The sequence below is a fragment of the Phacochoerus africanus genome, chromosome 9, assembly GCF_016906955.1.
Source record: "Phacochoerus africanus isolate WHEZ1 chromosome 9, ROS_Pafr_v1, whole genome shotgun sequence".
Lineage (NCBI taxonomy): Eukaryota > Metazoa > Chordata > Mammalia > Artiodactyla > Suidae > Phacochoerus > Phacochoerus africanus.
In genome coordinates this window covers 1,891,851-1,918,874 of record NC_062552.1, presented here as the reverse complement: position 1 = coordinate 1,918,874, position 27,024 = coordinate 1,891,851, and the positions used below count along the sequence as shown (strand labels likewise).

The 27,024-nt window shown below is 54.8% G+C and overlaps 1 protein-coding gene across 6 annotated transcripts; it reads right to left on the bottom strand.

The window, feature by feature from the left end:
* Positions 1 to 180: 180 nt before the first annotated feature.
* Positions 181 to 27,024, bottom strand: BPHL (biphenyl hydrolase like). 6 transcript variants are annotated; one of them, XM_047797578.1, is made up of 8 exons: positions 26,885 to 27,019; positions 22,552 to 22,655; positions 19,911 to 20,077; positions 18,060 to 18,213; positions 12,113 to 12,244; positions 9,253 to 9,376; positions 881 to 994; positions 181 to 628 (listed from the first exon to the last, which is right to left on the bottom strand). In XM_047797578.1, exons 1-7 carry the CDS (start codon positions 26,989 to 26,991, stop codon positions 895 to 897), a joined length of 888 nt encoding a protein of 295 aa, XP_047653534.1. In that variant the 5' UTR covers positions 26,992 to 27,019; the 3' UTR covers positions 181 to 628; positions 881 to 894. The 6 variants fall into 6 exon arrangements, with proteins under 6 accessions (XP_047653534.1, XP_047653535.1, XP_047653533.1 ...); XM_047797579.1 differs by lacking the exon at positions 181 to 628 and adding an exon at positions 630 to 773; XM_047797577.1 differs by lacking the exon at positions 181 to 628 and having other exon boundaries at positions 630 to 994.

Genomic DNA, 27,024 nt, shown 5'->3' with positions numbered 1-27,024 from the left:
GTTTTTGGTCTTTTTGCCTTTTCTAGGGCTGCTTCCCAGGCTAGGGGTCGAATTGGAGCTGTAGCCACCGGCCTAGGCCAGAGCCACAGGAATGCGGGATCCGAGCTGCGTCTGCGACCCACACCGTAGCTCACGGCAACACCAGATCCTTAACCCGCTGAGCAAGGCCAGGGACCGAACCCGCAACCTCATGGTTCCTAGTCGGATTTGTTAACCACTGAGCCACGACGGGAACTCCTGGCTTTAGCACTTTTCAGAAAATCGGACTTCTACTTCAGTGTTGTTAACAGCCTTTCTGCTCTTTGAGTAAAAAGTGACAAAAGGCCTGTTTTGATCTTCACTGAAGTATTAAAGGAACGGGATCCAGTGAAGGTGTGTGGAGGTGACCAGAGATCTGAGCCCCAGGCACGCTCGGCTCCCTGATTGGCTGTGGCTCCAGCAGCCCTGTGACAATGCTGTGTCAAGGACCCGGGCCAAGGGCCGTCTTCGGTTTCTGCATTTCTCTTCGAACAGTGTGATAACGGCCGGTGTAGGCCTGTACCTCTCAGATAAAAGATGCCGCCTCATACGTTCATGTCAGCCACCAAAAGCAGTCCCGAACACTACAAAAACTTCACCGATGGCTCATCTGAAAGTAAATCATCATAGGAATTTATTTCTTAAGACAAGGGTAGAAATTCACATTCAAAAATGGGGTTGAATTTTCCCAGCTGTGGAAGCTGGATGGTGCTTATGCTGTTACTCGTGCCAGGCCAGGAGCAGTATGGGGGGAGCTGCAGGGAGACGGGAGGCAGGTGAACTGAGGGGTGACGGGTGGCGGGTGGGGGGGTGCGGTTTTAGGGGCAGCACCCCAGGCTCCCGCCCCAGGCAGGGGAATCACCGGGTCACATGTTCTCAGGGACACTGTTGCTGTAGGAAGTCTTCCGCTAACTTGTTGAATTCATCTGCAAAACGTAAATGCAGGTTGTGCTTGCCTTCCGGCATCAGGTGCAACCTGAGGGGAAAAAGGCTTCCGATTAATTAACGGCACACCACTTAAAATCCTGCTACCCTCCCTCGAGGGAGAAACTGCCACTTTTTTGTCATGACTGCCATTGGGGAGAAAATGGAGGGTTATCGTAGGAACGGCCCGGAATACAGACTTGACAGTGGAAGCCTGGAGGGTGGCTAGGCGGTCACCACGCGCACTGCACGTGAAACGGAACCAGGCAAGAAACAGTCTGTGAGCCGGGCTGGGGGCGATGTGATCTGATGGTTACCCCCCAAAAATAAGGAAAGACGATCACAAAGACGAAATGCCTAGAATCCACAGGACTGGAGCCTCCTGGCACATCCGTGGAGCTAGAAAAGCCCCACAGGCCCGCTCAAGGTTCCAAGCCGCCGGTCACGTGGACGACCGACTGCACACGAGCCACCGCACGGGGCTGCGAGGGCCTCGGGCAGGGGCCTGTGCCAGCCGGCCCCGGGTCTGAGCCGCCACCGCACGGCTTCCACAGCCTCCTCCCCTTCTCGTGAGGCCGCTTCCTTTAAGAGGGTTCTGGTCAAATGCGGCGGGCCTGCAGTTTCTTTAATAAAAGGCAGACTTCTGAGTTCTGCATCTTACTCGTCGGCTGTAAAAGTGCAGAAACAACGTTCTAAACAAATTAAAGGCTCTAGGAGGTACACACATGTTCCCCTTGCTCTGTCCCCAGCAACAACTGGACAGCAGGACTACGGCGGGCAAGACACCAGCTGCCGCACGGCCTCTGCTCTGCTCTTCCCGCAGCCGCGGCAACAGCTGCAGGAACCTCAGTGCGCAGGCAGAGCGCCTGGGGGGGAGGGAGCCGGGGACAGAGCTGTGCCTGAGACTCCACGTGGGAGTGGAGTGGGGGTACCCGGACAATCCAGACCTTCAACTTGAAAGAGGATCTGACGCTGGCATCTCTTGAGGCCCTTGAGAAGGTTAGTGACACGTTAACCATTACTAGGGCACTTGGAGTCAATTTTAATGCATCCAGCAAAGAGAGGTGAGCTGCACCCCCAGAGATAGGACCCCCGTGCCCCTGCCAGGGGCAGCTCTCAGGGATGATTGCAGGAGACAGAAAAGAGCCGACTGCCAAGGATGCTGGTGGTCACAGCAGAGCACGTCTGGGCCACCTGCACCCGCCCCCTGAGCTTAGCTGCTGCTCACAGAGGCGGAGCACCTCCCATCCGCCCAGCCATCCGCCCAGCCTGGAGGCGGCCTCCGAGGGGAGCCGAGAGTCCCAGGGAGGAGGGAGACGAGGGCTGTGAGGCCCATCCCCCCGGCCTCCGTGCTGCCTGCGCCCTGCCTGTGGTCCGTCCCTCGGGGTCTCATCTCAGCGAATCCACAATCTAGGCCCCGAGGCATCTACACTCAGAACTGCCCCGGACCACGGACGGGCGGCTGGACAGTCGCAGGGACGAAAGAGGGTAGGAGGAAAATGGCTCTGCTCAGCTGCACGGGGCTGTCGGGGCAGCGCTGCCAACCCAGACCCTCCCCAGACAGCAAAGGACCGTGCCACTCGCCCCTGGAGAGGATGCGCCTCGGGGTCAAAGCCAGAGCCTACCTGCTGAGGCACTTTAGGAGATGATTCCAGGCCTTCTGGGGAATCAAAACCTGTCCAGTCTCCCCGCATCAACTCACCATGGTCCCTGGAAGAGCTCCCTACGCTGCCCCTTCCTCAGTGGGACCTTCCACAGCCTCCAGATTCACCCGTGCGCCTCAGAAAGAGGAACAGGCCCCGAGCGCCGTGGGGTGCAGCTGCTCTTCACTCTGGTTGCAGCGTGCTGAAACCCTCAATCGATGAAACCCTAAATCGCCTGCGACCCCGTGCGGCTGCCGGGAAGCCCGGGAACATTCCGTCTGCCCGCCAGCCAGGGAGCCGGCTCCGGCCCCACCACGCTCCCCTGCGGCCGGACTGGACGAGGCCCCCTCCCCTCTGTGAGGCAGCTGGCCCGTGGCCTGACCCCCCACATGGCCGGGACCCCCCGAAGACGGTTTGTGCCAGAGGCCCCCTCTCCCCCACGGTGACGGCTGGGTTATGGGTCAACTTGGCTGGGCCACAGGTGCCCGGACACGGGGTCACCCTTGACTCTGGGTGTGTCTGTGCGGCGCTTCTGGACAAGACCAACCTCTGAATGAGCAAAGCAGCCCGTCCTCCCCGTATGGGGGCTTCTCCCTCCAGTGGAAGGCCCGCACAGGACAGAAGGCTGACCACCCCCACACCGGTCTAGGGGACTCCGTCTGCCCGCCTTCAAACGGGGACACCGGCTTTTTCCTGCCTTCAGATTCAAACTGAAACTCCAGCCCTGCTGGTTCCCTGGTCTTCAGAGTCAGACTGGGCCACACCATCGGCTCGCCTGGTCTCCTCAGCCTCCGAGTGTAGGAGCCGATTCCTTCTTCTTCCAGTAACTCAACCTGCCCTCTCTCTCTAACATACACGTACACGTGTGTGTCCACGCAATGCGCACATGTCAATACGCGTGTCTCTAATACCTGCGTCCACGCATGTGTGTATGTGTCTCACATACGCACACGTGTCTGTGTATGTGTGTGTGGACCACTGACAGCTGGTCCGAGGGCCTGGGCCTCTGACCTCCATCAAGCTGTCCCCTGCCGTGTCCCAGGCCCCTGCCCCGCTGCACCTGCACTCCAGCCACACGAGGCAGCTGCGTGCCGAGTGCTCAGCAGTCTTGGTACAAGCATGCCTCCTCGTTCATTCCTCAAACGATTATTCTGCGACAAGAGGCATCATCACCCCCACGTCACACAAAGCAAACAGGGAAAGAAACACAGGCCTGCCTCCGGGCACAGCTCGTCAGCCAGCCAGCCCTCGGTGCCCGCCGTGCTACGAGTGCTGCCGAGGACCCCCGAACGGGCTCTGGTCTCCAGGCGAGACTCCGTTTCCCACCTCTCCCCTCCGGCTGACACAGAACCAAGGCGCCAACTCTGTGCACACATGGACCTCGGCCCTCGTTCCCGTCTGCCTGCTCTGCTCTCTGGCCCCAGAACCTGCAGGTGCACTCGAAGCCGCACTAACTGGGACCCCTGCCCATCGGGAGACGCGGCCCGTGTGCTGCTCAGTTTTCAATCTGACCAAGATGTGAGATGCACTGGGCCGTGTCCCGGGGTAGAGGCTGACGTGCTGGCAGCTGCTAAAAAGGTATCAATAGGGCTGTGCGACCTCAGAAAGGTGAGGGCAGGGGGGATAGGAGGAGACATCCGAGTGGTGACCAGAAGGATGGGCGGCCTTGCAGGCAAGCGGGGGGAGGGCACAGAATCCAGGCAAGGCGCTGCTCCTGGGCAGTGGGGCCGGAAACCCAGATCCTGATCCCTGTGGGCCCCTAACTCCTGAGATCAGAAACTTACTGTTACGGACTGAATCATGCCCCCAAATTCACACGCTGGAGCCCTAAGCCCAGCACCTCAGGCTGTGACCTCGTCTGGGTGTTAGAAGGTCTTTAAAGCGGTGACGATGCTAAAATGAGTTCATACAGGTGGGCCCTAATCTAACCGGACAGTGTCCTTATGAGAACAGATCAGGTCACAGACACACACAGAGGGACAACTGTGAAGACACAGCAGGAAGACGGCACCTACAAGCCAAGGAGAGACTTCAGGAGCGACCGTGACCTTGAACCTCCGGCCTCTAGACAGTGAGGAGTCAGTGTCTGCAGCTTAAGCTGCCCAGCGTGGAATCTGTCACGGCAGCCCAAGTGAACCCATGTGAGGGCTCAGCGTCTCACTACCATGAAGTGACACCCGCCCCAGGGCCGGCTCAGCGCTCGCCTCCAGGGGCCTGTCAGCCCCCACCGCAGAGGGTCTGGGGGCTGCTGCCTCTGCTCAGCGCAGACCCCGACAGCGAGATGCACAGCCTCGTGGGCGAAGCGTGTCTGGCTGGCTAGCAGATGGGGGGCAGTATCAGCATGGTGCAATCGGGGACCGTGGAGCAGGACAAGGAGGCCATGGAGTTCTCATGTGGCTCAGTGGTTAATGGATCCGACTAGGAACCATGAGGTGTCAGGTTCGATCCCTGGCCTTGCTCAATGGGTTAAGGATCCGGAGTTGCTGTGAGCTGTAGTGCAGGTTACAGATGTGGCTCGGATCCTGCATTGCTGTGGCTGTGGTGTAGGCTGGTGGCTACAGCTCTGATTGGACCCCTAGCCTGGGAACCTCCATGTGCCGTGGGAGAAGCCCTAGAGAAGGCAAAAAGACCCAAAAAAAGAAGGCCTGGGGGCAGGGCTGGCTCCCCATCGCGGCTGGGATCAGGGCAGCGCCCATTTTGGCCTTGATGCCGGATGTCTGCGGAAGAGTCAGCTGGTGGGGAGGAAGGCTTCCCCCGCCTAAAACCAATCTTAAAACCTCTGAACTGGAACGATCTTTGCGGCCTCTGCCTCCGGGAGGGTGTGACACAGGCTTGTGTGACAAGCTGACACAGGCAGGACGTGGGCCTGCTGAACAGCACCCCCGATTTGGCCGCGCCTCCTAGGAGACCTGACGTCTACCTGCAGTGAAGTCTACGATCGTGCCTGGCGGGGAGACGACACTCCGAGTCGCCAGACGCGCCCTGCAAAATCAACCACTGAGTTGCAGGTTCTCGCCCAGCAGAAAGGGCTCTTCCAGCTGAGGAAGGTGGCAGACGGAAGAGGCCAGCGAGTTTGAGAGGCCACTGCAGTTTGAGAGGCCACTGCAGTAACACCTCACTCTCGACTCACTCGTTTCAAGGAATTCTGCTCTCAGGGCGACTTTCCACAGAGTGTGCTGAAACCATTACCGTCCGAAGGGCAGGGGACTATTCTTCCCCCATATTGATGTATTCTGTTGCTGGGAGATGGGTCTGGAGCAGAATTCCTAAATTAAACTTCCTCGCAGACTACTGAACCTGGCTCTCTAAGGGAACACACTGCATTTATCCTGAGCGTCAGTGTGCAAAAACCTGTCATTTCTGCAGCTAGAAGACAATTAACCAGGTCAGCGAGTATGTAATCCAGGCATCTTACCATCGTATTAAAATAAGAGTATGTTTCTGAGAGGCAGCTGTGCTGTGGGAGAAGGCGCTGCACTGGGAGGGAAAACCCTAGGGTTTGTCATTTACCAGCTACACTGCCCTGGAAGATTACTTAACACGTCTCAGCCTTGACTTTCTCATCTATAAAATGGGGACAATATTTTTTTCCTGAAGTTTGGTGTGAAGTATAATTAGATATTATATGTAAAATGCCTTTTACAAACAAAATGCTATTTGAAACAGGAATTACACAGGTCTATGGTAATGATGTCCTACTGCAGAATAAGAAGCACGTCCCCAGTTTTAAAGATTGAGAAATTTGTCTGTAAAAATATATCATGGAATAAACAGTATGATTAGAGGAGTTCCCATTGTGGCTCTGCAGTAACAAACCTGACTAGCATTCGTGAGGACGTGGGTTTGATTCCTGGCCTCATCAGTGGGTCAAGGATCTGGCACTGCCATTAAGCTGGGGTGTAGGTCACAGATGTGGCTTGGACCTGGCGTTGCTGTGGCTGTGGTGTAGGCTGGCAGCTGCAGCTCTGATTCGACTGCTAGCCTGGGAACCTCCATATGCCACCCATGCGGCCCTAAAAAGACAAAAAAAAAAAAATTAGTGTAATCAGAAGAACTGCACTGGAGTCCCCTTTCTCTGCTGGATTATTGGAGCTCTCGGCTCAGGGAGCAGGGCTGACCTGCTGGGCAGTGCCGGCCAGCAGGCAGCAGGAGTGGCCCGGGAGGGAAGGGGGACTCCTTCGGTCACTAACAGAGCCAGTTTCCAAAGACATCCTGAGGGCATCTCTGGAATGAACATGCAGTCTCTGAAGGGGTCAAGGCTCCCTTGGGTATTTATTTTCCAGAATGTTTTGTCTGTTTTAAAAAAAAATCAGGCCACCACCTCCTGGTCACACGCACTGTCCCCTCCAGGACGAGTATGTCAAGGAAACAGAGTTGGCTGAACTTGGAGTTGTTATCCTCTAAGTACCAGCAGAGGCTGCTCCGTGTCAGCCAGACACTCCTGTTCCCTATGCAACAACAAATGGTTAAGGACCAGAATTTCTGCTGACAGGTCGTGCGTCTCCAGCGCCCCTGGGTTGCTTGGCAGAAACAAGGCTGCAGACAGCAAGGCATGTTGTGAGCGGTGCTGCCGGTCAGTCGAGAGAGCTGCCAACACGGCTGGCGTGGCGGGCGCTGCTCTTCCACGATCCGCAAGCAGAGGCCTGCCTGACTCTTACATGTTTAAGGCTGAAATGACACGAACGTCTACGACTTAATTTTAAGTGGGAAAAAAGCCGGAATCAAAGCTGAATATGGAATATAATTGCATCTATGTTACAAAATACTAGAAAGGCAGCCTCACACCATGCACAAAAATAAATTCAAAAATGCCTTAAAAACTTAAGCACGACACCATAAAACTCCTAGAAGAGAACACAGGGAAAACATCCTCTGACAGAAACTGCACCGACGTTTTCTTAGGTCAGCCTCCCAAGGCAATAGAAATAAAAACAAAAAGAAACAAACGGGACCGAATCAAACTTAGAACCTTTTGCCCAACAAAGGAAACCATAAAAAAAAAAAACCCAAAAAAACCCAACAACAGCTTAGTCTCCAAAATATACAAACAACACACACAACTCAACAACAAGATAAGCAACTCAACCGAAAAATGGGCCCGAGGCCTAAATGGACATTTCTCCAATGAAGACACAGGGACGGCCAGCAGGCACGTGAAAAGATGCTCGACATCCCTGATTATTAGCGAGATGCACGTCCAAACACAAGGAGGTACCACCCACACCGGTCAGAATGGCCATCATTAGTAAGTCCATAAATACCAAATGCTGGCGAGGGCGTGGAGAAAAGGGAGCCCTCCTACACTGCTGGTGGGAATGTGAACTGGTGCAACCGCTATGGAGAACAGTATGGAGTCCTCAGAAAACTAAAAATAAAACCACCATATGACCCGGCGGCCCCACTCCTGGGCACATATCCAGACAAAACTGAGTCAAAAAGATCCTCGCACCTGGATGTTCACTGCAGCACTACTCGCAGTAGCCACGATGTGGAAACAACCAACCCAAACGTCCATCCACAGATGACCGGGTCCAGACGTGGTACAGCTACACAATGGAGTACTACTCAGCCATACAAAAGAACGAAAGAATGTCCTTTGCAGCAACACAGATGGAACCAGAGATGCTCACACTAAGTACGTCAGAAAGAGAAAGAAATGCCAGGTGGTATCACTTACATGCGGAATCTAAAACATGCCACAAATGAGCCCACCTAGGAAATAGAAACAGACTCATGGACACAGAGACCAGACCTGCGGTTGCCAAGGGGGTGGGGAGGGGTGGGATAGACGGGGCGTTTGGGATTATGGATGCAAACTCTTACATTCAGAATAGATAGGCAGTGAGGTCCTGCTGTGCAGCACAGGGAACCACCCAATCTCCTGGGACAGACCATGATGGAAGATGGTACAGAGAAAGAACGTGTGTGCATGCGTGCGCGCGTGTGTGTGTGTAGGACTGGGTCACTTAGCTGTACAGCAGAAACTGGCACATTATAAATCAACTATAGTTTAATAAAAAATGTGCTATCAAAAACATACTAGAAAGGAGTTCCCGTCGTGGCGCAGTGGTTAACGAATCTGACTAGGAACCATGAGATTGCAGGTTCAGTCCCTGCCCTTGCTCAGTGGGTTAAGGATCTGGCGTTGCTGTGAGCTGTGGTGTAGGTTGCAGACACGGCTCAGATCCCATGTTGCTGTGGCTCTGGCGTGGGCTGGTGGCTACGGCTCCGGTTAGACCCCTAGCCTGGGAACCTCCACATGCCATGGGAGCGGCCCAAGAAATAGCAAAAAAAGACAAAAACAAAAAAAATGCTAGAAAGGAGAAATACAAAAATGCTAACAACCTAAGTCTCCAAGCGGGCAGCAGGCAACGTGTGGTCTGTCTTCTCTTTTGATCTGACAAACTCTACGGGGAGGGGATGCTTTTGTAAGGGAAGGAACCAAGTGACAGAGGGCCGCCTGGTTGACAAGCGAGTCACCAGGGCTGCAGCCCCCTGGTGTTCCTCCCTCTGACCCTGCCACCCACGAGCCAGCACCGCGGTGCCCCGCTCCCTGACTGCGGCCAACGCCCGGCCCCCGGGGCGGGGAACCCCTTCTTCTCTTCTGGCAGCCCCCCTGTTTACTCCCTGCGCCCCCGGGCAGAGCACGGAGAGGAGCTGGACTCACCGTGACCCTCGCACATGTTCGTGGATGTAGTCGGCGTGGAAACGTGGGACCAGAGGGTCCTTCTCGCCATGCACGATTAAGGTGGGACACTGAACCAGGGGCAGCAGGTGGCGACAGATGTTACCTGAAAGACAGGAGAGGCTGCGTTGGTGACCCTGCTGGGCTGGGCGGGCAGGCTCCAGGGTGGCGGCGGCTGTGCAGACCGCCTGGGACCGGGCCGGGCAGGGGCGCCTTCCAGCTCGAACGCTCATGCTCTCTGGGCGTCCTGTCCCGTTTCTCTGCTGGCCTCTTCCCTCTCGGCTCTCCTACTAAACAAGCCGTTTACCTAATTACATCCATGATGTGCCTAAAAGAGTAGTTAAGAAGCCTTACAGGTCTTCATGTTACACGAGGCAGTCGCCCGTTTGCCAGATGGGAGATGCCTGGCATCTGCAAAGCTTCTCCCTTGAAGTAACATCCTCAGTGGGCGCTGGGGCCCCTGCTGGCCCCAGCCTGTGTCCCTCACAGCGAAGCTACGACTTACAGGAAGCTGCGCTCCATCCCCCATCCCTCTTCCCTCCTCCACCCCCGCTGCCCCCGTCCCTCCTCCCTCCCTCCTGCCCGTCTCCCTGAGACCTGGACAGACTCTAGGCGACTGCAGGGCCCTCACCCCATGTACAGCAACCTTTCTAAGGCATCTCTGGTACAACCCGACACAGTAACATGCAGACAAACTCACACAGATAACCTCAAATGTGACATGTGTAAAACCTCACACATACGCTCTCATATACGCAACCGCAATCCATAACCTCACGGGTTTTATACACACATATGTATATATAAAAACATCCCTCATGAGAACTTCATGCGACAGTGTAACCTCACATGTGATACATGCAAAAGCTCACATCTACACACTCACATGTACACAACACATGTAACCTCACCATTTTATACACACACATGCATGTATAAAAACAGCCCGCCTCCCACCCGTAACCCTCATGAGAACTCCAGGAGGCGGGCGTCGGCGTGTCCAGGTCACAGACCCAAGCCTGGAGCTCAGAGAAGCTAAGTGGCGTCCCCGAACGGATTCGAACAGCAGCCACGTGGCGAAGCCAAAATGTATACCTGACCTGTCTGACCCGAAATCTGGCAAATTAATCCCAAATTAATAACTTAACTCAGCATCCATAACCTCGAGTGTAGGAAAGGGCTCCTGTCGAGGAAATCAGTCCAGGAGGGAGACGAGTGGTTTGCCAACCGTCTGGCTCTAAGGTGACCCATAGGCTGCCGGATTCTGATAAGGACACTGCCCCTCCTTGATCTGTCTTTTCACGAGACCTCATTCTTTGGAGTTTTAGGCTGACAGCAGAACTGAGCAGAAGGCACGGAGGGCTCCCACGCGGCCCTGTCCCCCCACGCACAAACTCGCCCAGCGTCAGTGTGCCCTCTCAGACAGTACGTTCGTGACAACACACGAACCTCCGCTGACATGTTACCGTCGCCAGGGCCGCAGGGCTCCTCAGACGCACGCGCGTGGGGGCCACTCTCTGGGTCTGGACAAAGGGATGGGCGCGCAGGCCTGTCACTGTCACGCGGAGCACCTTCGCGGGCCTAAAACCCCTTGGTGGCCATTCTGAGAGCTGTACAGTAGGACCTCGCGGCTGTCTGGCCCACCTGCTGCTTGGGTTGTTTCCTTACGGTGGGGTTTCAAGAGTGTCCTGTGCCCTGAATTCCGGTCCTCTAGCAGATGTGTCTTTTGCAAACACTTCCTCCCAGCCTGTGGCCTGAACTTTCAGTCTCTTGAGACGCAGTCCAAGGACCTGTTTCTACGGGTGGGGACGGCATTTGAACAGGATGTATTTGCTGTTTTGAACTTAAACCAAAAAAGTAACATTTGCAAACGTCTTTTTCATTCGGAGAGTTCTGACAGACGACTCATTTGGGAAATGACGACTGAAGAGGCCAAACTGGTCCCTGAATCACAATTTTGCAGCTGAATGTGCTTCAAGATTAGATCTTGTCTCTACTCTGAGCAACTTAAAAAAGAGAGCAACTACATACGTAAATAGCTATAAAAAATGGCCTTTGACCCAGAAACCCTCTTCCGGATGGCAATCCTTCCTGTTACAGGACATCATGCTCATTTTTCAGATAAAGGCAGGAAGGCATCTCTGACGGCTACAGAGACGCCGCTTAGCTCCGAATCCTGGAAAAGAACAGATCACTCTCCTCCTCCCACGGCGGTGGAAAAGGGAAACCTGCACATGTGCGGCAGCCGTCTGCTTTCTGACAGGCCGCTCCAGAGCTGGAAGTGAAGAGGGGTTCCCGCCGTGGCGCAGTGGTTAGCGAGTGCCACGAGGAACCGTGAGGCTGTGGGTTCGATCCCTGGCCTGGCTCCGTGGGTGAAGGATCCAGCGTTGCCGTGAGCCGCGGTGTAGGTCGCAGACACGGCTCGGATCCCGCGCTGCTGTGGCTCTGGCGTAGGCCGGCGGCTACAGCTCCGATTCAACCCCTAGCCTGGGACCGTCCATACACTGCAGGTGCAGCCCTCGAAGATACAAAAAGACCAAGGGAAAAAAAAAAGGAAAAGAAAGCGAAGAGGATTTGAGGCTTCTGGAGAATTGGGTTGTCCTCGCACACACAAAGGACTCGAGGAAACAAGACCAGCCTGCTACCAAAGCCTCAGCAACGTGAACCCTTGTACACACGGTGCGTCTCTGGGGCGAGGCAGGTCGCCTCACCCACCGTCACCGGCATCCGGTCCCACGTCAGCGTGCAGGGCCGGCGGGCATGTTGGTCCCCGCGGATCGGGGGAAGCTCTGACAGCGTCTTTAATCAGCAAAGGGGCCGTGAAGTAGCCCATGTGACTTACCATCGGGAAGATGTTTAAACTGCATTATGCCATCCACCCACTTCTCACAGGTCCTGGCAAAGTAGTCGAACCCATACAGGGCTTCCAGCGGCTTCCTCGTTCTCTCATTCCATTTAGAAACGTCGCGGATGCCTGAAAGACAGGTAGGCCAGAAGGCCTTGGGTCCCAGACTCGAGCTCACCTTTAAAGGCTCCAAGCGCAGCCCACCTGAGCTGCAGGGTCTGCTGCCCTGACGGCCGGGGACACTCCCCCCCCCGTCTCCCAGCACACTGCTCGCCCCGCCAGGCCAGCTGGGCCCTCCCGCCGTCCCTCTGCTCAGCACGGGCCACCTCCAGGGGTTGCTGTGTCCCCACGAAGATGTGAGCCCTGATGCGGGTGCGGCTTTGCTCCGTCCACCACTGTGGGCCTCAGACACAAAGAGGCACCAGCAGGTTCTAACCAAGTAAACAAAATTCGATCTGCATTTAATGCTTCTGCTAAAGGTGTAAGATAAAAGCAGAGAGTCCCTGATGAGCGTCGTCTGAGTGAAAAAGACCCTAATCATTTACACAAGAGGAGTTTTTTCTGAGCAGCATTTATGTACATTGAGAAATGCACCCAAATCATTCATTCTAATTCTGCTACTGAAGAAATACGGGTGTAACCACTACCTACAAACTACATTCCCGATGAAGCACTTAGGAAGCGAAATAATGGCTGAAACCCACCTTTAAAATGCATAAGCAAATTCCATTCCTTGGCCCAGAAGTTTCCATATTTCCTTAAACACACGGCGATAATGTTAAGATTCTAACGCTCCTGAGCATCTTAAACCTTGTGTATCGAGTGCTTTCAACACAGGGCTTCACCCTCAAGACACGTCGTGAAGACAACACACCAGCGAGGATGTGAAGCCACATGGATGATGACGGCCTCTGGGCAGCGCCAGGCACCTGGCAGGCGCCAGACATGGGGTGAACGCAAATGACTGAATGGAAGAGCGTCCGTCGTGGCGCAGTGGAAACGAATCCAACTGAAAACCATGAGGTTGCGGGTTCGATCCCTGGCCTTGCTCAGTGGGTTACGGATCCAGCATTGCCGTGAGCTGCGGTGTAGGTCACAGATGTGGCTCGGAGCCTATGTTGCTGTGGCTGTGGTGTAGACCAGCAGCTGTAGCTTTGATTTGACCCCTAGCCTGGGAACTTCTATAGGCTGCAGGTACAGCCCTAAAAAGACAAAAAAACTTTAAAAATAAATAACTGAATAGAGTAAAACAGCTATTTTCGGCTCCAGCTGACTTCCAAAGAAGGTAGGTCCTGTTACAGACAGTGCCTGCCTTTCTTCACGGATTAGTTTAAATTTGCAGCTAGAAGCCCAGACCTAAGTCCAGGGGCTGAGGACGCTGGACTGCTCTGCACAAAACCGACAAGAAGCTTGGAAATGAAGAGGTGGGAAGACATCTGGCAAGAAGCAAAAGGAGAGGGTGAGGGAGGAGGAGAGAGAAGCCGGCACTGCGGCATGGAGACAGCCCGTGAAAAACCCCCGACGACAGTTCTGCCTTCGGCAGCGGAGCGGGCCACACCCTCTAAAAGGCCCTCCTGCAGCGGAACAATTAGATCTTTCATAACAGAACTTCTGTGGCTTTGCTGGAGTCTGCAGTGATTGATAGCAACCAGAGTAGGAGTGCCTGTGTGTGTGTGTGCGTAGGAGGAAGAGAATCCAGAAAACAGAGCAAATACCGAGACCACTCAGAGGCAGGGCTCTGTCCGGGGACATGCGACGCTGGCTGCGGGAGGGTGGGGAGGGCTGAACCCGCGATTCCTCAATTAAGATGAGATGGAAATGGCCCCGACCTGATACCACCCACGGTCCCCAAGAGCAGTAAGGGGACAGCCTCTCCGAGGGACAGCTTCTCCACTTACGCTCACTCTTTGTCTGTTTTCAGATTAAGTTTAGGTAAATATTTGCTCTTTTTTCAGATTTAATTTTTTTTTAATTTTATTTATGTATTTAGGGCCACAGGTGCGGCATATGGAAGTATTTCCAGGCTAAGGGTCAAATCAGAGCTGTAACTGCCAGCCTACACCACAGCCACAGTAACACCAGATCCAAGCCGCGTCTGTGACCTATGCCACAGCTCACAGCATCGCCAATCCTTAACCCACTGAGCAGGGCCAGGGATCGAACCTACGTCCTCATGGATACAGGGCCATCTCCACTGAGCCATGATGGGAACTCCCCGAATGTCTGCTCTTAATTGAAGATGATAAAGCAATCAGAATCTGTACAAAGCTAGGAAAAAATGAGATGTTTAGAAGAGATAGCCTAAGAAATCATGCAGAACCCTACACAGAGAGAGAAGGAGGTGAACAGAGATGGGGAGATGAAAGACTGTGTCTACAAAGTCCAATAAGTCCCGGGGGGGGGCGGGGGCAGGGAGGGAAGGGGGGAGGAGGAGGAGGAGGGAAGGGGGAGGGGAGGAAGGAAGGGAGGGGAGGGGAGGAGCCTCACTATCAGAGGGAATCAGCAGGCAGCAACTTTTCTTAGAAGTGATCAAAGAATCCACAGGCAAAAGTCAAAGGGAACCCCAATAAAAAGAACTCCAACACAGCGTAGTAAGACAGCAATGTACCAAAGAGAAAGAGAGAATGGGGAAAAGAGGCAGAGATAAGACACAGGGCTTGGAAGGAAGGAACTCGGACCCCGCACACTAAGAGCAGGACAGGGAGGCAGAGAGGCTGGCCCAGCAGAGAAAATAACTCTCCGTCTCTGTACCGAGTCAAACAACGTTTCAAGAGTGAGGGTGAAACAGACACCTAAGCAGAAGCTGAGCTGACCATTAAGGGACCTGCCCTTAAAGAACTGCAGGGAAAAGAGAGAGGATCTCGGAAGGAACATCTGGGAAGAAAGAAGGAAACGTGAGCAAAGAAACCGACAGACAGGGAAAACGTACAAAGGCATATACTCGAATTAAAACCTCATCAAGCTGATGAGAAAATAAAACACTAACACCTCCTCACATTAATAGTTCTGGCCATAAAGAAAGCAGAAAGACAAGCCACAGGCTAGTCACACAACTACTACTACAACTACTAACTGGCAAGATGTTAGTAATCAGATGATCAAACAACAAAAATAACCCTGCAAACCAGTAACACCGAGAGTCTAGAGCTGGTGGAGAGTCCTGGGTGCTGGTCCTTTGGTGACACTTCATAACGCACACCTTTAAGACACACTGTATTATTTATATCAACAAATATCACACAGGAAAAATATAAAATCATTAAAAAGACACAAATAAGCAAAACACAGAAGAAGCCCAGTGCTGGACAAACACCTGAAAAGACCCTCCGTCTCGTTCATAACAGGAAGAAGCAAAGCAAGACGCCAGCAAAGTACCTTTTAGACTCTCTGCGGAAGAAGACGGGTGCTCCCAGGTTTCTGCTGAGGAGCAAACTTAAGGTGGAGGAAGTGACTTTACCTTGCTGGCACAATCCGCCACCTGGAAGGAGGCATGAGTGCAGGCCCAGCACCGCATCCCCCCAGGGAGCCCACAGAACATTAGGAGTTAAACTGGAAACCAGTAACAGAAGGGTATCAGAGAAACCTCAAATATTTGGAAATTAAGTATATTTCTAAATAACCATAGGTCAAAGAGGAAGTCAAAAGGGATATGAGAAATTAAAGTAATGAAAACACAACATATCAGAACTTGTAAGATGCAGCCAAAGTGATGCTTAGAGGGAAATTTGTAGCATTTAAATGCTTATAGTGGCCAGAGTTCCCATCGTGGTGCAGCAGAAATGAATCCGACTAGGATCCATGCGGATGCGGGTTCAATCCCTGGCCTCGCTCAGTGGGTTAAGGATCTGGCATTGCCATGAGCTGTGGTGTAGGCCACAGACATGGCTCGGATCTGGCATTGCTGTGGCTGTGGTGTAGGCCTGTAGCTGCAGCTCCGATTTGACCCCTAGCGCAGGAACCTCCACATGCTGCTAGTGAGGCCCTAAAAAGGAAAGAAAAAAAAAATTGCTTATAGTGGAAAAGAAGAAAGGTCTAAATAACCTAACTTTTACTTTAAGAAACTGGAGGGGGGCAAATTAAAATCCAAAGTAAGCAAAAGGAAGAAAATAATTAAAAAAAAAATAAGTGCAGAAACAATACGATTGAAAACAGAAAACAAGAGAAAGAAATCAATGAAACCAAAAGCTAGTTCTTTGAAAACATCAATGAAATTGATGATTCTCTATTTAAGCTGACCAGGATAAAAAGAGAGATGAGGGGAGTTTCCTGGTGGTCTAGTGGTTAGGACTCAGCACTTTCACTGCTGCAGGCCGGGTTCAATCCCTGGTCTGGAAACTCAGGTCCTACATCAAGCTGCTGCAAGTAGCAGCCAAAAAAAAAAAAAAAAGGGGGGGGGGGTGGGGTGGGGAGAAAAAGACAGAGAGGGATGATGACACAAACTTCCAGTTTCAGGGGAAGAAGAGGGGCTGTTACTACAGACCTTGAAACTTCTAACGGGTAATAAGGGAATAAGCGAAAAGAAACCACTGGTCTTGACGAGGAGATTATCCTGGTCTCAGTGGGCGGTTTCAGGAGGCGGCCAGAACGGCCTGAAGGAAGCAGAGGAAACAGGCAGAAGCAGAGTGCCGTGAGTCTGAGGGTTAGACAAAGCGAGGGGCACTGCAGGTGGGGGGCCTCTCGGAGGAGGAGCCCTGCCCACCCTTCCGGCGGAGGGGAGGCTCCACGAAGGGCGTCAGTGCCACAGGAGCAGGAGCGAGCCAGAGGCGTGCTGTCCCAGCCGCAGTGGGGGGGGGGGGGGCTGCGCCAGCCTCCAGGCCAGGGGCCTCCTTGGCACAAGCCGGGTCGGTGCTGAGCCAGGCAGGGACCGTGTGAGGACAGGCGGGCCCTCCGACCGGGAGGACTGGCTGGCACCTGGACCCGACTCCGTGGAAGAGTTTCACAGCCTTTACCAGACAGAGGGTACAGAACCAGGATTCCACAACGCGCCAAGCGGCCCGTTTACGTCACACGCGCTGCAGGACAGGCCGGCGCTAGTCCAGTGAAGGCGTCTGTAACCTTCTGTAAGGGCCAGGGAGTGAGTATTTTAGGCTCTGTGGGCCAAGAGGCACAAAGACGCCGTGTAGGTAACAGAGAGACTTCTGCCCTGCCTGGTCCTGACCTCCTGGGTGGGCCGTCGGGGGTCCAGGGGAGACACTCAGGACAGAGAGGCAGCGGCCTGAAGAGGAGGGCCCTGCTGGGCCAGGGCAGCAGGTGGAGTAGCCCAGGTCTGCTTCCCGTTGTGCCGCAGAGACCCCAGATCCTGGTGGTTCCTCCTCACCCTGACACCCAGGGGTCTCAATCTGGGCATCTGGCTGGAGGCTGAGCAAGGGCGGAGCTGCCACCTGGAATGCCATGACAGCCGCCCTTGTGAGGTGGTCACCAGGACAGGCCCCGGGCGGCAACCCCAGGGCTGGAGGGGCACCCCATCTCCGTGCCCCGCACGCACAGCGCCGTCCGCCCCCACGGGAGCTTCAGCCTTACGGAAGCAGGCAGCAGGCAGGGCTGAACCACGGGCTGTGGTTTGCCAGCCCCTGTTCTCCGCTCTCTAAGCCCCTCAAAGATAAGCTTGAAGGACCGCCTTAAGCAGGGTCGAGCATCGCCATTCCGAATCGGCACACGAAGGTCCCCCTGTGAATACCGTGGGCCCTTCGGCACGCAAGTTACTTCAGCTAAAGCCACGAAGAACCACCCGCAGCTCCCCAACAGGAGGAAATGGAAGACCGACCTGAGCCTTCTCCCGAGTCGCGAGAGCGTCACTTCTGGAAAGAGAAAGCCTTAAGACTCTGACCCGTTACACTGCATCGCTTTCCTGCGAGCTCGCCACGCTTCCCACCCTAGAGCTGAGGACGCGGACGAGACCTGACGCGTCCACACACGCATCGAAACGCGGCGGGGAGGAACCTACCCTGATAGATCCTCTCGTCCTGGTCGGTCACGTAGGCGTTGGCACCCCAGATCACCATCTTGCTGACGTAGGACGGGTATCTGGCCGCCGCAGTGAGGGCAGTTATCCCCCCGTCACTCCACCCCAGCAGAGAGACCTTCTTAAACTTGAGCGTCTGTGACAAACACAAGGCATCGCGGGGCACAGGTGACCACCCTCTGCCGGAGCCCCTGGCGACCAGTAACGAGCAGAAGCAACACGGCGGTGGGGTCTGGAGAAGCCGAGAGCCCACCTGAGGACGTGCACGCTTCCCTCGCCACCTGTTTGGGTGTAGATACAACTGTCATTAAAAACTTCGCTACCCAGTATTGTTGTGAATTTTGAGGGAACTACATCGCCTGGTTGAATAAAACCTCAAGGAACCAGAAACAACAGACGTGGACATAAGAATGGGTGTGTGTAGGAGTTCCTGTCATGGTGCAGTGGTTAACGAATCCGACTAGGAACCATGAGGTTGCGGGTTCGGTCCCTGCCCTTGCTCAGTGGGTTAACGATCCGGCGTTGCCGTGAGCTGTGGTGTAGGTTGCAGACGCGGCTCGGATCCCGCGTTGCTGTGGCTCTGGCGTAGGCCGGTGGCTACAGCTCCGATTCGACCCCTAGCCTGGGAACCTCCATATGCTGCGGGAGCGGCCCAAGAAACAGCAACAACAACAACAACAACAACAACAACAAAGAATGGGTGTGTGTACACGCAGCCCTGAGCCAAGACTTGAGGACGGTTATACAGATCAGAGAGGGAACCCCGAGATGAAGCCACTGCTCCCGCAGAGCCACTGACTGCAGCTCTGCAGAGGCGGGGGAGGAGGGAGGTTGGAACAGAACGATGGCGGGGGAGGGGGGGGGCTCAGCGCAAGGGGAAGCAACAGGCTCTGAAACTGTTCCACGGGGAAAAGGGACAAAGGTTACACCTGAGAGATGCTGCCAAGAAGTAACACTGAGTGGCGTTCCCGTCGCGGCTCAGTGCAAACAAACCCGACCGGCATCCATGAAGACGCAGGTTCCATCCCTGGCCTCGCTCAGTGGGTTAAGGATCCAGCATTGCCCTGAGCCGTGGTGTGGGTCGCAGACGTGGCTCGGACCTGGCGTTGCTGTGGCTGTGGGGTAGGCCAGCGGCTATGGCTCCGATGTGACCCCTAGCCTGGGAACCTCCATATGCCGCAGGTTCGGCCCTAAAAAACTGGAAAAAAAAAAAAAAAGAATTGAAATAGTCCAAGCACTGGCTGATGGGACTATAAACTGGTGTAGCTACTGCAGTGGTAATTTGGCGCTGTTGTGTAAAATGGCCATGGGCATCTTCTGCCGCCCAGCAGTCATCTCCTGGTCCGCGGTGTCCACGCCAGCACCGCTCACGAGAGCACAACCGACAGACAGCGAGTGTCGGACACGACAGAGTGTGGGCTGAACTTCCGCGTATAATCACACAGACAAACAGCAACTTAGAAACTGCGCAGCCACCACCAGAAGAGAGGTGACGTACGACAGACCGCATGCGCACAGGGAATGCCACGCGCCTGTTATCAACTGAAGTAACTTCGTATTTATTGACACGGAGGTGTCTCCTTGATAAACTGTCCACTGACATAGTAAGCCTGCAGATCATCGGGCACAGAAGGTGCCAAAGATATAAAACCGTGGTAATGAGACTGGCTGGAAAGGCAGCGCCTCAGTCTCGGCTGCAGCATCTCTGAACTTTCTTCTTCACGCCTGTCTGAACTCTTTGCTACAGGAACCACACGGTGCTACCCTCGAAGAACAGAAAAGAAACATACATGGAGATGCCCACCGTCCCCCCGGCTCTTTCCTGGGGCCCACCTTCATCAGGCCAATGGCATCTTCTGCATCCCTTTCAAAAAACCCCACGGGGAAATCTCGATCCGGGGGTCTGGAATGTCCGTAGCCTCGGGGATCCCAGGCGACCACCGTGAAGAGCTTCTTGCTGAGGGTCTCGATTTGAGGGCCGAAATCCGTCTCTCCACTGCCTACAAGGGTCACTTGGTTACACACAAGGGCGTGCTTTCCCTGTTTCAAACGCACTACAGCAAAAGCACAGACAAGCACAATCGTCAAGCAACGGGTTTCTGCTCAGGGTTGGACCTCAGCTGTGAGCAGCCGAGTGGCCTGGCCGTGATGCAGGGAAGCCCTGCCCCGGCAGTGCCGTGAGGACGGAGGCCCCGACCCTTCACTCCGTCTGGTGTCGCTTCAGCACTTGGTCCTCCTGCTTCCGTTCAACCTTCCTTTAAAACAACACAAAAAATTCATGAAACTGCATAGAAACAGACTGAGTGATCCAACATGCTTCTGGGTTCTTTCTTTTTTAAAAATGACTGCTATAATGAGACAGATCTTAATAACATCTGCAGACACATTTATGATATTCGATCCAAGTTATTCAAAGCAGAACTCTAAAATCCCAGATGTCTCTTATGTGAGTGAATGTGAACAGCCCTGAAGGTTTTATTTTCTGGCTCTAACTAGAAACCAGAAAATTAAACTAAAACACTGAGGTAGCGGGGGAGAGCAGGGTGTGGAGGAAAGAAATCAAATTAGTTTGTTGCATGACAACAGTATGCAACAGAGTATGCTAACGAGGAGAACCACGCTCTCAAGCCCATGGTGGACTCGACTGGCAGGCCCCAGCCCGCCCACTGGTCAAAGCCACCACGTGCACAGGCCGAGAGGCCGTGTGTGGTAGCCAGATGGTCAAGGAGCCCAGACCGGGGCAGCTGGCACCTCACCTCTAGGCTCTGTATGTTTTTAGGTCGAGCTCAGGCCACGATGGACACCAAACATCTTGATAATCGACTAGCTGTTAGGAAATGTCTTTTAGCATGCTGGCAGATCGCTTAGCATCAGCAAGGATGATCTCGCCTCCTGACAAGAGACACCTTTCTCTGAGCTCCCGTTGTGGCTCAGTAGGTTAAGAACCTGACACAGTATCCGTGAGGATGAGGGTTCAATCCCTGGCCTCGCTCAGTGGGTTGGGGATCCGATGTGGCTGTGGCTGTACTGTTGGCTGGCAGCTGCAGCTCCGATTCGACCCCTGGCCTGGGAACTTTCATATGCCACAGGTGTGGTGAGGTGTGGTCCTAAAAAGAAAAAAAAAAGGTACACCTTTCTTGACATCAGGCACATCACCCAGACAACCCGACCGAAACCGTAAGTGGACATCAAGCACACGTCTCCTGCACTGACACCTGAAGCCTCTCCGGATCCCTGAACAGGAAGGACCTCCAGGGAGCTACCCTGAGGGAACGGCAGGAGGTGAGAAGGTGGGAAAAGGAACAGCGGAAATCCAAGACCAGTTTCAGAACCAATAAGACGTGTGCTTCCTGGCACACAGGGGTGCATTTGAAGACCAGGGCAAAGAAGACTCAAACCTTAACCAAACTACTTTAGGAGTTCCCGTCGTGGCTCTGTGGTTAACGATCCAACTAGGAACCATGAGGTTGCGGGTTCAATCCCTGGCCTTGCTCAGTGGGTTAAGGATCTGGTGTTGCTGTGAGCTGTGGTGTAGGTCTCAGGCACGGTTCGGATCTGGTGTAGCTGTGCCTCTGGCATAGGCCGGTGGCTACAGCTCTGATGAGACCCCCAGCCTGGGAACCTCCATATGCCGTGGGAGCAGCCCTAGAAAAGGCAAAAAGACAAACCCCCACAACAACAACAACAACAACAACCACCACCACCACAACCACCACCTACTTCAAGGGAGAGTTACCAACAATAAGATACCTGAGAAGGAAAAGCACCAACACTGGGTGCCTGTGGGCGGGGGAACTGGGCGCTGGGGACAGGGGGCGGGCGGGCATCTCACTGTTTGATTTCTGAACAGGCTAATGTTTTGCACAAACAAAAATTAAATTGCCCAAGGCTTTTAATAGCTGGGTAATGACAGCAATACTGAAATAATGGCAACAGAAACGGGCAAACTGTTGGTTGTGTTAGCTCTACATTGGCCACTGGGGTAAATGTCCTCCATTAGAACAGCTCGAGGAAGAAAGACCTAAATATATTCCAGGAAGAGAGGCCTCCGTAGTCATCATGGAGCTACAGCCAGCTGAGGCTAGGGCACGTGGAACCATCACATAACTGAAAAACCGCATCATTTTACTTTTGGTAAAAATAAGCAATCATAAGAATATAAGCATCTAAGGGGATTAATTAAAGTAAAAACAGGAGTTCCCATCGTGGCACAGCAGAAACGAATCCGACTAGGAACCATGAGGTTGTGGGTGTGATGCCTGGCCTCGCTCAGTGGGTTAAGGATCCAGCGTTGCCATGGGCTGTGGTGTAGGTCACAGATGTGGCTCGGATCCCACGTGGCTGTGGCTGTGGTGTAGGCCGGCAGCTGTAGCTTCAAATGGACCCCTAGCCTGGGTACCTCCATACGCTGGGGAGCAGCCCTAAAAAAAAAAAAAAAGACAAACAAACAAACAAACCACAAAAAACTCCAGACCCAACATCCCCGGCAGCAGCAGGACCGCGTGCTCTCCCTCTCCCGTCCGCAGGTAATGCAGGTGGATGCCGTTCACGGCCACTCTGGCAGAGGTCACAGAGGAGCTGGAAGAGAAAGGCCCATCCCCGGGGAAAACAGTGAGCAGTGCAGCCGTGAGGACAAGGCCGTGCTCGCGCCCAGGCCCCTCGGGTCACTCTCAGGCCTGCTGCAGTTTTCCAGACCGAGAAAGGGAGCTGGACTCTCCCTTACCACACTGCAGACCCAGGCCCGCCACCACGCTTGAAGGGCCTACAGCGCCAGCTCGGGGCTTGGCCCACAGAAGCACTGAGAGGCTGCTGACATCAGAGCCACGTGGGCCCCCAGGCCCACGCCCGGTGAGCGGGAGCAGGGGGGCAAGGCACAGGCTGACACAGGGGCGCCACACGGCGGACTTCCAGGGGGGCACTGGCACAGACCCTGGACCACTCGCCTGACCTCAGCGGGTCCAGAGGAGCCGCTTGGACCTCGGGCTGCCTTGACAACATCCCAGGGACGAGGCTGGTCTTGGGGTCCACGCGGAAGGCCTTGAGCCCCAGGCAGCCCCTTAGGCATCTGGGTTCCCCACTCCCCAGCCAGCCGCACCCATCTGCACCGACATGGCCAGACTGGTTTGTAAGATGCTGAAATGTTGTTCTGTGTCGGCTGTTAATGGCCAGGTCCACAGTCCCCTTGCCGCCCACCCTCCTCAGCCCCAAACCTCCCACGACACAGCATCTAACCTGATACGACTGTCATGGGGCGGGGGGGGGGGGGTGGGGGTCCTGGGCCAGGGCTGCCGCCAGGGCCTGTTCTGACCAATCAACATGTGCCACACCAGCTGCTCTCCCGAAGCTCCTGGAAGACTCGCCAGGGACACACAGCACCAGAGCACACACAGGGCCTGCATCAGGCCCTAAGAGCCTCCCCATCACCTGCTGGATGACCCGGTGACACGCAGAAGGGACACCAGGCATGCCCGCACAGGCGGGAACAAATGTGCTCACCTCGGCCACATCAGGTCTTAAACACGCAGTTTCTAGAGAAACACGACAGGTGGGTGTGGCACTGGGCCCAAACACTACTGTTATCTACAGAAACACTACGGGGCGCAGTGTCAGAGCCAAACACTAGGGGGAGCAGTGTCAGAGCCACAAGCCACCGAGCCACCGGTGTGTCACGCAGGCCCCATCAGGCCCCATGGTAACCCGAAGAGGTAAAAGCGAATAATGCCGTGCTACCGACGGCGCTGTTTTGGGAGAGGACAGATGCATTTCCAACACATCGGCTTCGCCGGCCATCCAGCAGGAGAGAAGACAGACGGAGTCAGCTACGCCTCCTGGGCGGGAGGCGTGACAGGAGGACACCATCAGGACCGAGGCACCCCAGCCCTACCAGCCCCAGGGAGCCGCCCAGCGCTGGCAGCGCCCATATCACTCCTCCTGCCCCCGAGGTGTGGAGGGCTCCCTTCCTTGCAACGTGAAGGACCCGCTTTTAAAGGCATTTGGGGCAGTGAGGGTGTCACCTACGGTCGGAGGAACACCCCCTGTCTTTCCCTTAGTCTGAGCCAGTGGGTTTCACCCCCCGGGAGCTGCTGGCTCTCAGGCCTCCCTCCTGGGTCAGGAGCTGCCTGGGCCCGGCTTCCCCCTGTGAGCCGCCCCCTCCTGCAGAAAGCGCCTGGCCTCCCTCGGGCTCTGCTGCATCCCTGTTTTGATTCCTCGTTCCAAATTCCTTTTCTTCAACTATGCCTGTTCTCCCGGTTGCCTACGAATGCAGAGGAAAACCCGGTGGTCAGACCTTGCAGGTGGCCTCTGGGGAGCTCAGGGGAGTGTCCGAGGGCCCGTCAGGGCTGGGGGCAGGGAGCTGAAGACCGAGAGCAGCGTTTGGGACAAACTTCCCAGACGGGGACACTCTGAGAACAGAATGTGGTAGGGGGGACACGGCAGGATCGAAAGCCCAGGAGCTTGAGACACAGGTGGGGACAAGGCTGAGCCTGGCGGGAGTGTGGGGACAAAGAGGGAGGGAAGGCTGGGCCACATGGGGAAGGTTATCAGGACAGAAAATGTGCCTGGTGCTTTGTCACCAACGTCCTGCATGTCATCACACCAGAGGTACTTGCCATTATCACACCAGCCTAACCCCCTGGGGTTACCGGAGGCTCCCAGAGCCTGGCATGATCGCATGATCTCTAGGTTGGCACACAGGACAGAGAACTGCCCATGAACAAACGCAAATCAATTTCAATCATAAGAAAACGGTTTTCTGCTGTGTAGCACTGGGAACTCTGTCTGGTCACTTATGATGGAGCATGATAATGGGAGAAAAAAGAATGTACACATGTATGTGTAACTGGGTCACCATGCTGTATAGGAAAAAAAATAATAATGTATTGGGGAAAGAAAACAAACTTAAGGAAGGTTTTATTTTAAAAAATAATAGTGAATGATTTTCCACAAAATATAATCGAAATGAGTGCTGCCTTTTCCCTCCAGCTTTTACCAAAGGGCTCTTAGATGGTAGCCAGGCCTCAGGTTAAACTCTGCTATAAGACCTGTGGAGACCAGGCCCTGCAATGGCCCTGACACATGCTAATGACTTTGAACCCCATTCGAGATACCCACGTTCCCCAAGTCTTGGGTAGGAAAAAGGAGAGATGGGAAACTTCAGAAAATCTGAAGAACAAAAATGAACCCCTCTCCCGAGTCCATGAGTCCTTTCCACCCCTTCTCCCTCCGAGCAAGCGCTCCTCTGACCCAGGTGAGCTTAAGCAGGTGTCTCACCCGCGGAGAGTTAAAAACACGCCCGCCTGGGACACTCTGGGAGACGCGCTCCGTGCTCCAGGGGAAGCCCTGCCTGGCACACGCTTCCTAAACACAGAACTCCGCCACAGGATCCGCTCACTCAGGGGTCCCCTGAGCCCCGTTTTGCACGGGGCGCTCCGTGCTGGTGGAAGCTGGCACGGAAGACAGGTCAGGCTGCAACCAGCAGGTGCTATGCAGCGTGCCAAGCGTTATGACAGAAGCTGGGGGAGACAGGAGCCCGGGGGGTACGCAGTGGACAGAGTCACCATGGCGTCTCCAGCCCCTCACAGCTGCCCACACGGCCCCTTTTCACGAGAGCATTTCCTGCCTCTCACCGCATCAACCTTACATTTGAATCATCTGGCAAACCCGTAAATCCTCAGATGCCCAGGCTGCACTAAATCAAAATCTCTGGGGAGGGTCCAGGCACCTGCATTTTCTAAATTCCCCAGGACACCAATGGACGACCAAGGCTGAGAAAGACTTCACTGAGTTAATGTCTTAGAAGAAAAATCCTCTCCTTTTCAAAAACTGCCTCTAGGAAGGGAAGGTGAGCCAGAGGAACCCACGTCCCACCTGATGTCTGTCCCTGAACCCTCCTTCTGGGAGGCTGGAAAGGCAGTTTTGTGGGAGGGAAGGGGCAGGACCAATACACATTTTTCCCTCTGCATCAAAACAGTCCTGAAAATCTTGTAAAAGATCTAAAATGAGACTAAAGAACCTAAATCAAATTCAACAACCAATCAATCACAATACAAAGACGGAAAGCTGGACAGATTTTTTTCTCCTTTCTCCTTCCAAGTTAAGTTTGCAAGAGAAGTTTCCACACTAGAGAAAGAAGTTCTAGGGGCCAGGCACCCACCTCGCATTTGACTTTTCTTCGTAGTCAAGAACAGAACTGACCCTTGGACAGTTAAGAGTGCTCGTCCCTGTGCGTGTGGCCGTGACCGTGTGCGCGCGCGCAGGTACGCAGAGAATAAAGCCAAAGCAGCTTCATGCAGCTCTTTCCACATTTTCTGCTGGGGACTAGGGCCCCCACTTTAAGACTGTGGGTCAGAGATTAACCAGCTCTTGGTGGCTTTCTCTTAAATCGTGTGTAGGGGCGGGGTGGGAGTGTCAAAGGAGAGAAAGGCGGATGCTAATGACTTTGAAACCCCTTCGAGATACCCACGTTCCCCAAGTCTGCATTTCCCAGGCTCCCAGGGGATCGTCCCGCCCGTCCCGGTCGAGGTCAGCAAACGGCGGCAAGGCTCGGGGACCGGGGCCCGCGACTGTGCGAGCTGACGGGGTGCAGGCTGGCCTCTGACGGGACAGCTCAGAGTGCCGCCCGCAGGCCCGGGAGCGGCGGTGGGAGTCCAGCCCGCCTCGAGCGCGTGCGACTGAGGGCGGCCAGCGTCTCCTCCGGGCTCCGGCCGCGCCCCCTCGGCCGCACACCCAGCGCGGCTCCCGCCTCCGCTCCCGCCGACCCGAGCGCGCGGACGACAACGCGGGGTCCCGGAGCGGAGCGGCGCTCTTACCTGAACGCGGCCGAGGGCCCGGCCCGGGGGACGTGGAGCCCGGGCTTCAGCGCCGAAAGGAGCAGCAGCAGCCGCCGCGCGCCCCGACTGCCCAGCGCCGCCGCCATGGTGCCAGTTCGCGCCCGCCCCGGGAGCGCGCA

Coding starts and splice junctions, on each gene's coding strand:
- BPHL (XM_047797576.1), bottom strand. CDS start 26,991: ATGGCGGCGGCGCTGGGCAGTCGGGGCGCGCGGCGGCTGCTGCTGCTC. Junction 22,656..26,884: donor GGGCCCTCGGCCGCGTTCAG/GTAAGAGCGCCG, acceptor TTTCTCTTCCAG/CTCCTCTGTGACCTCTGCCA. Junction 20,078..22,551: donor GCTGCTGCCGGGGATGTTGG/GTCTGGAGTTTT, acceptor TGACCCTTGTAG/GCAGTGGAGAGACGGATTTC.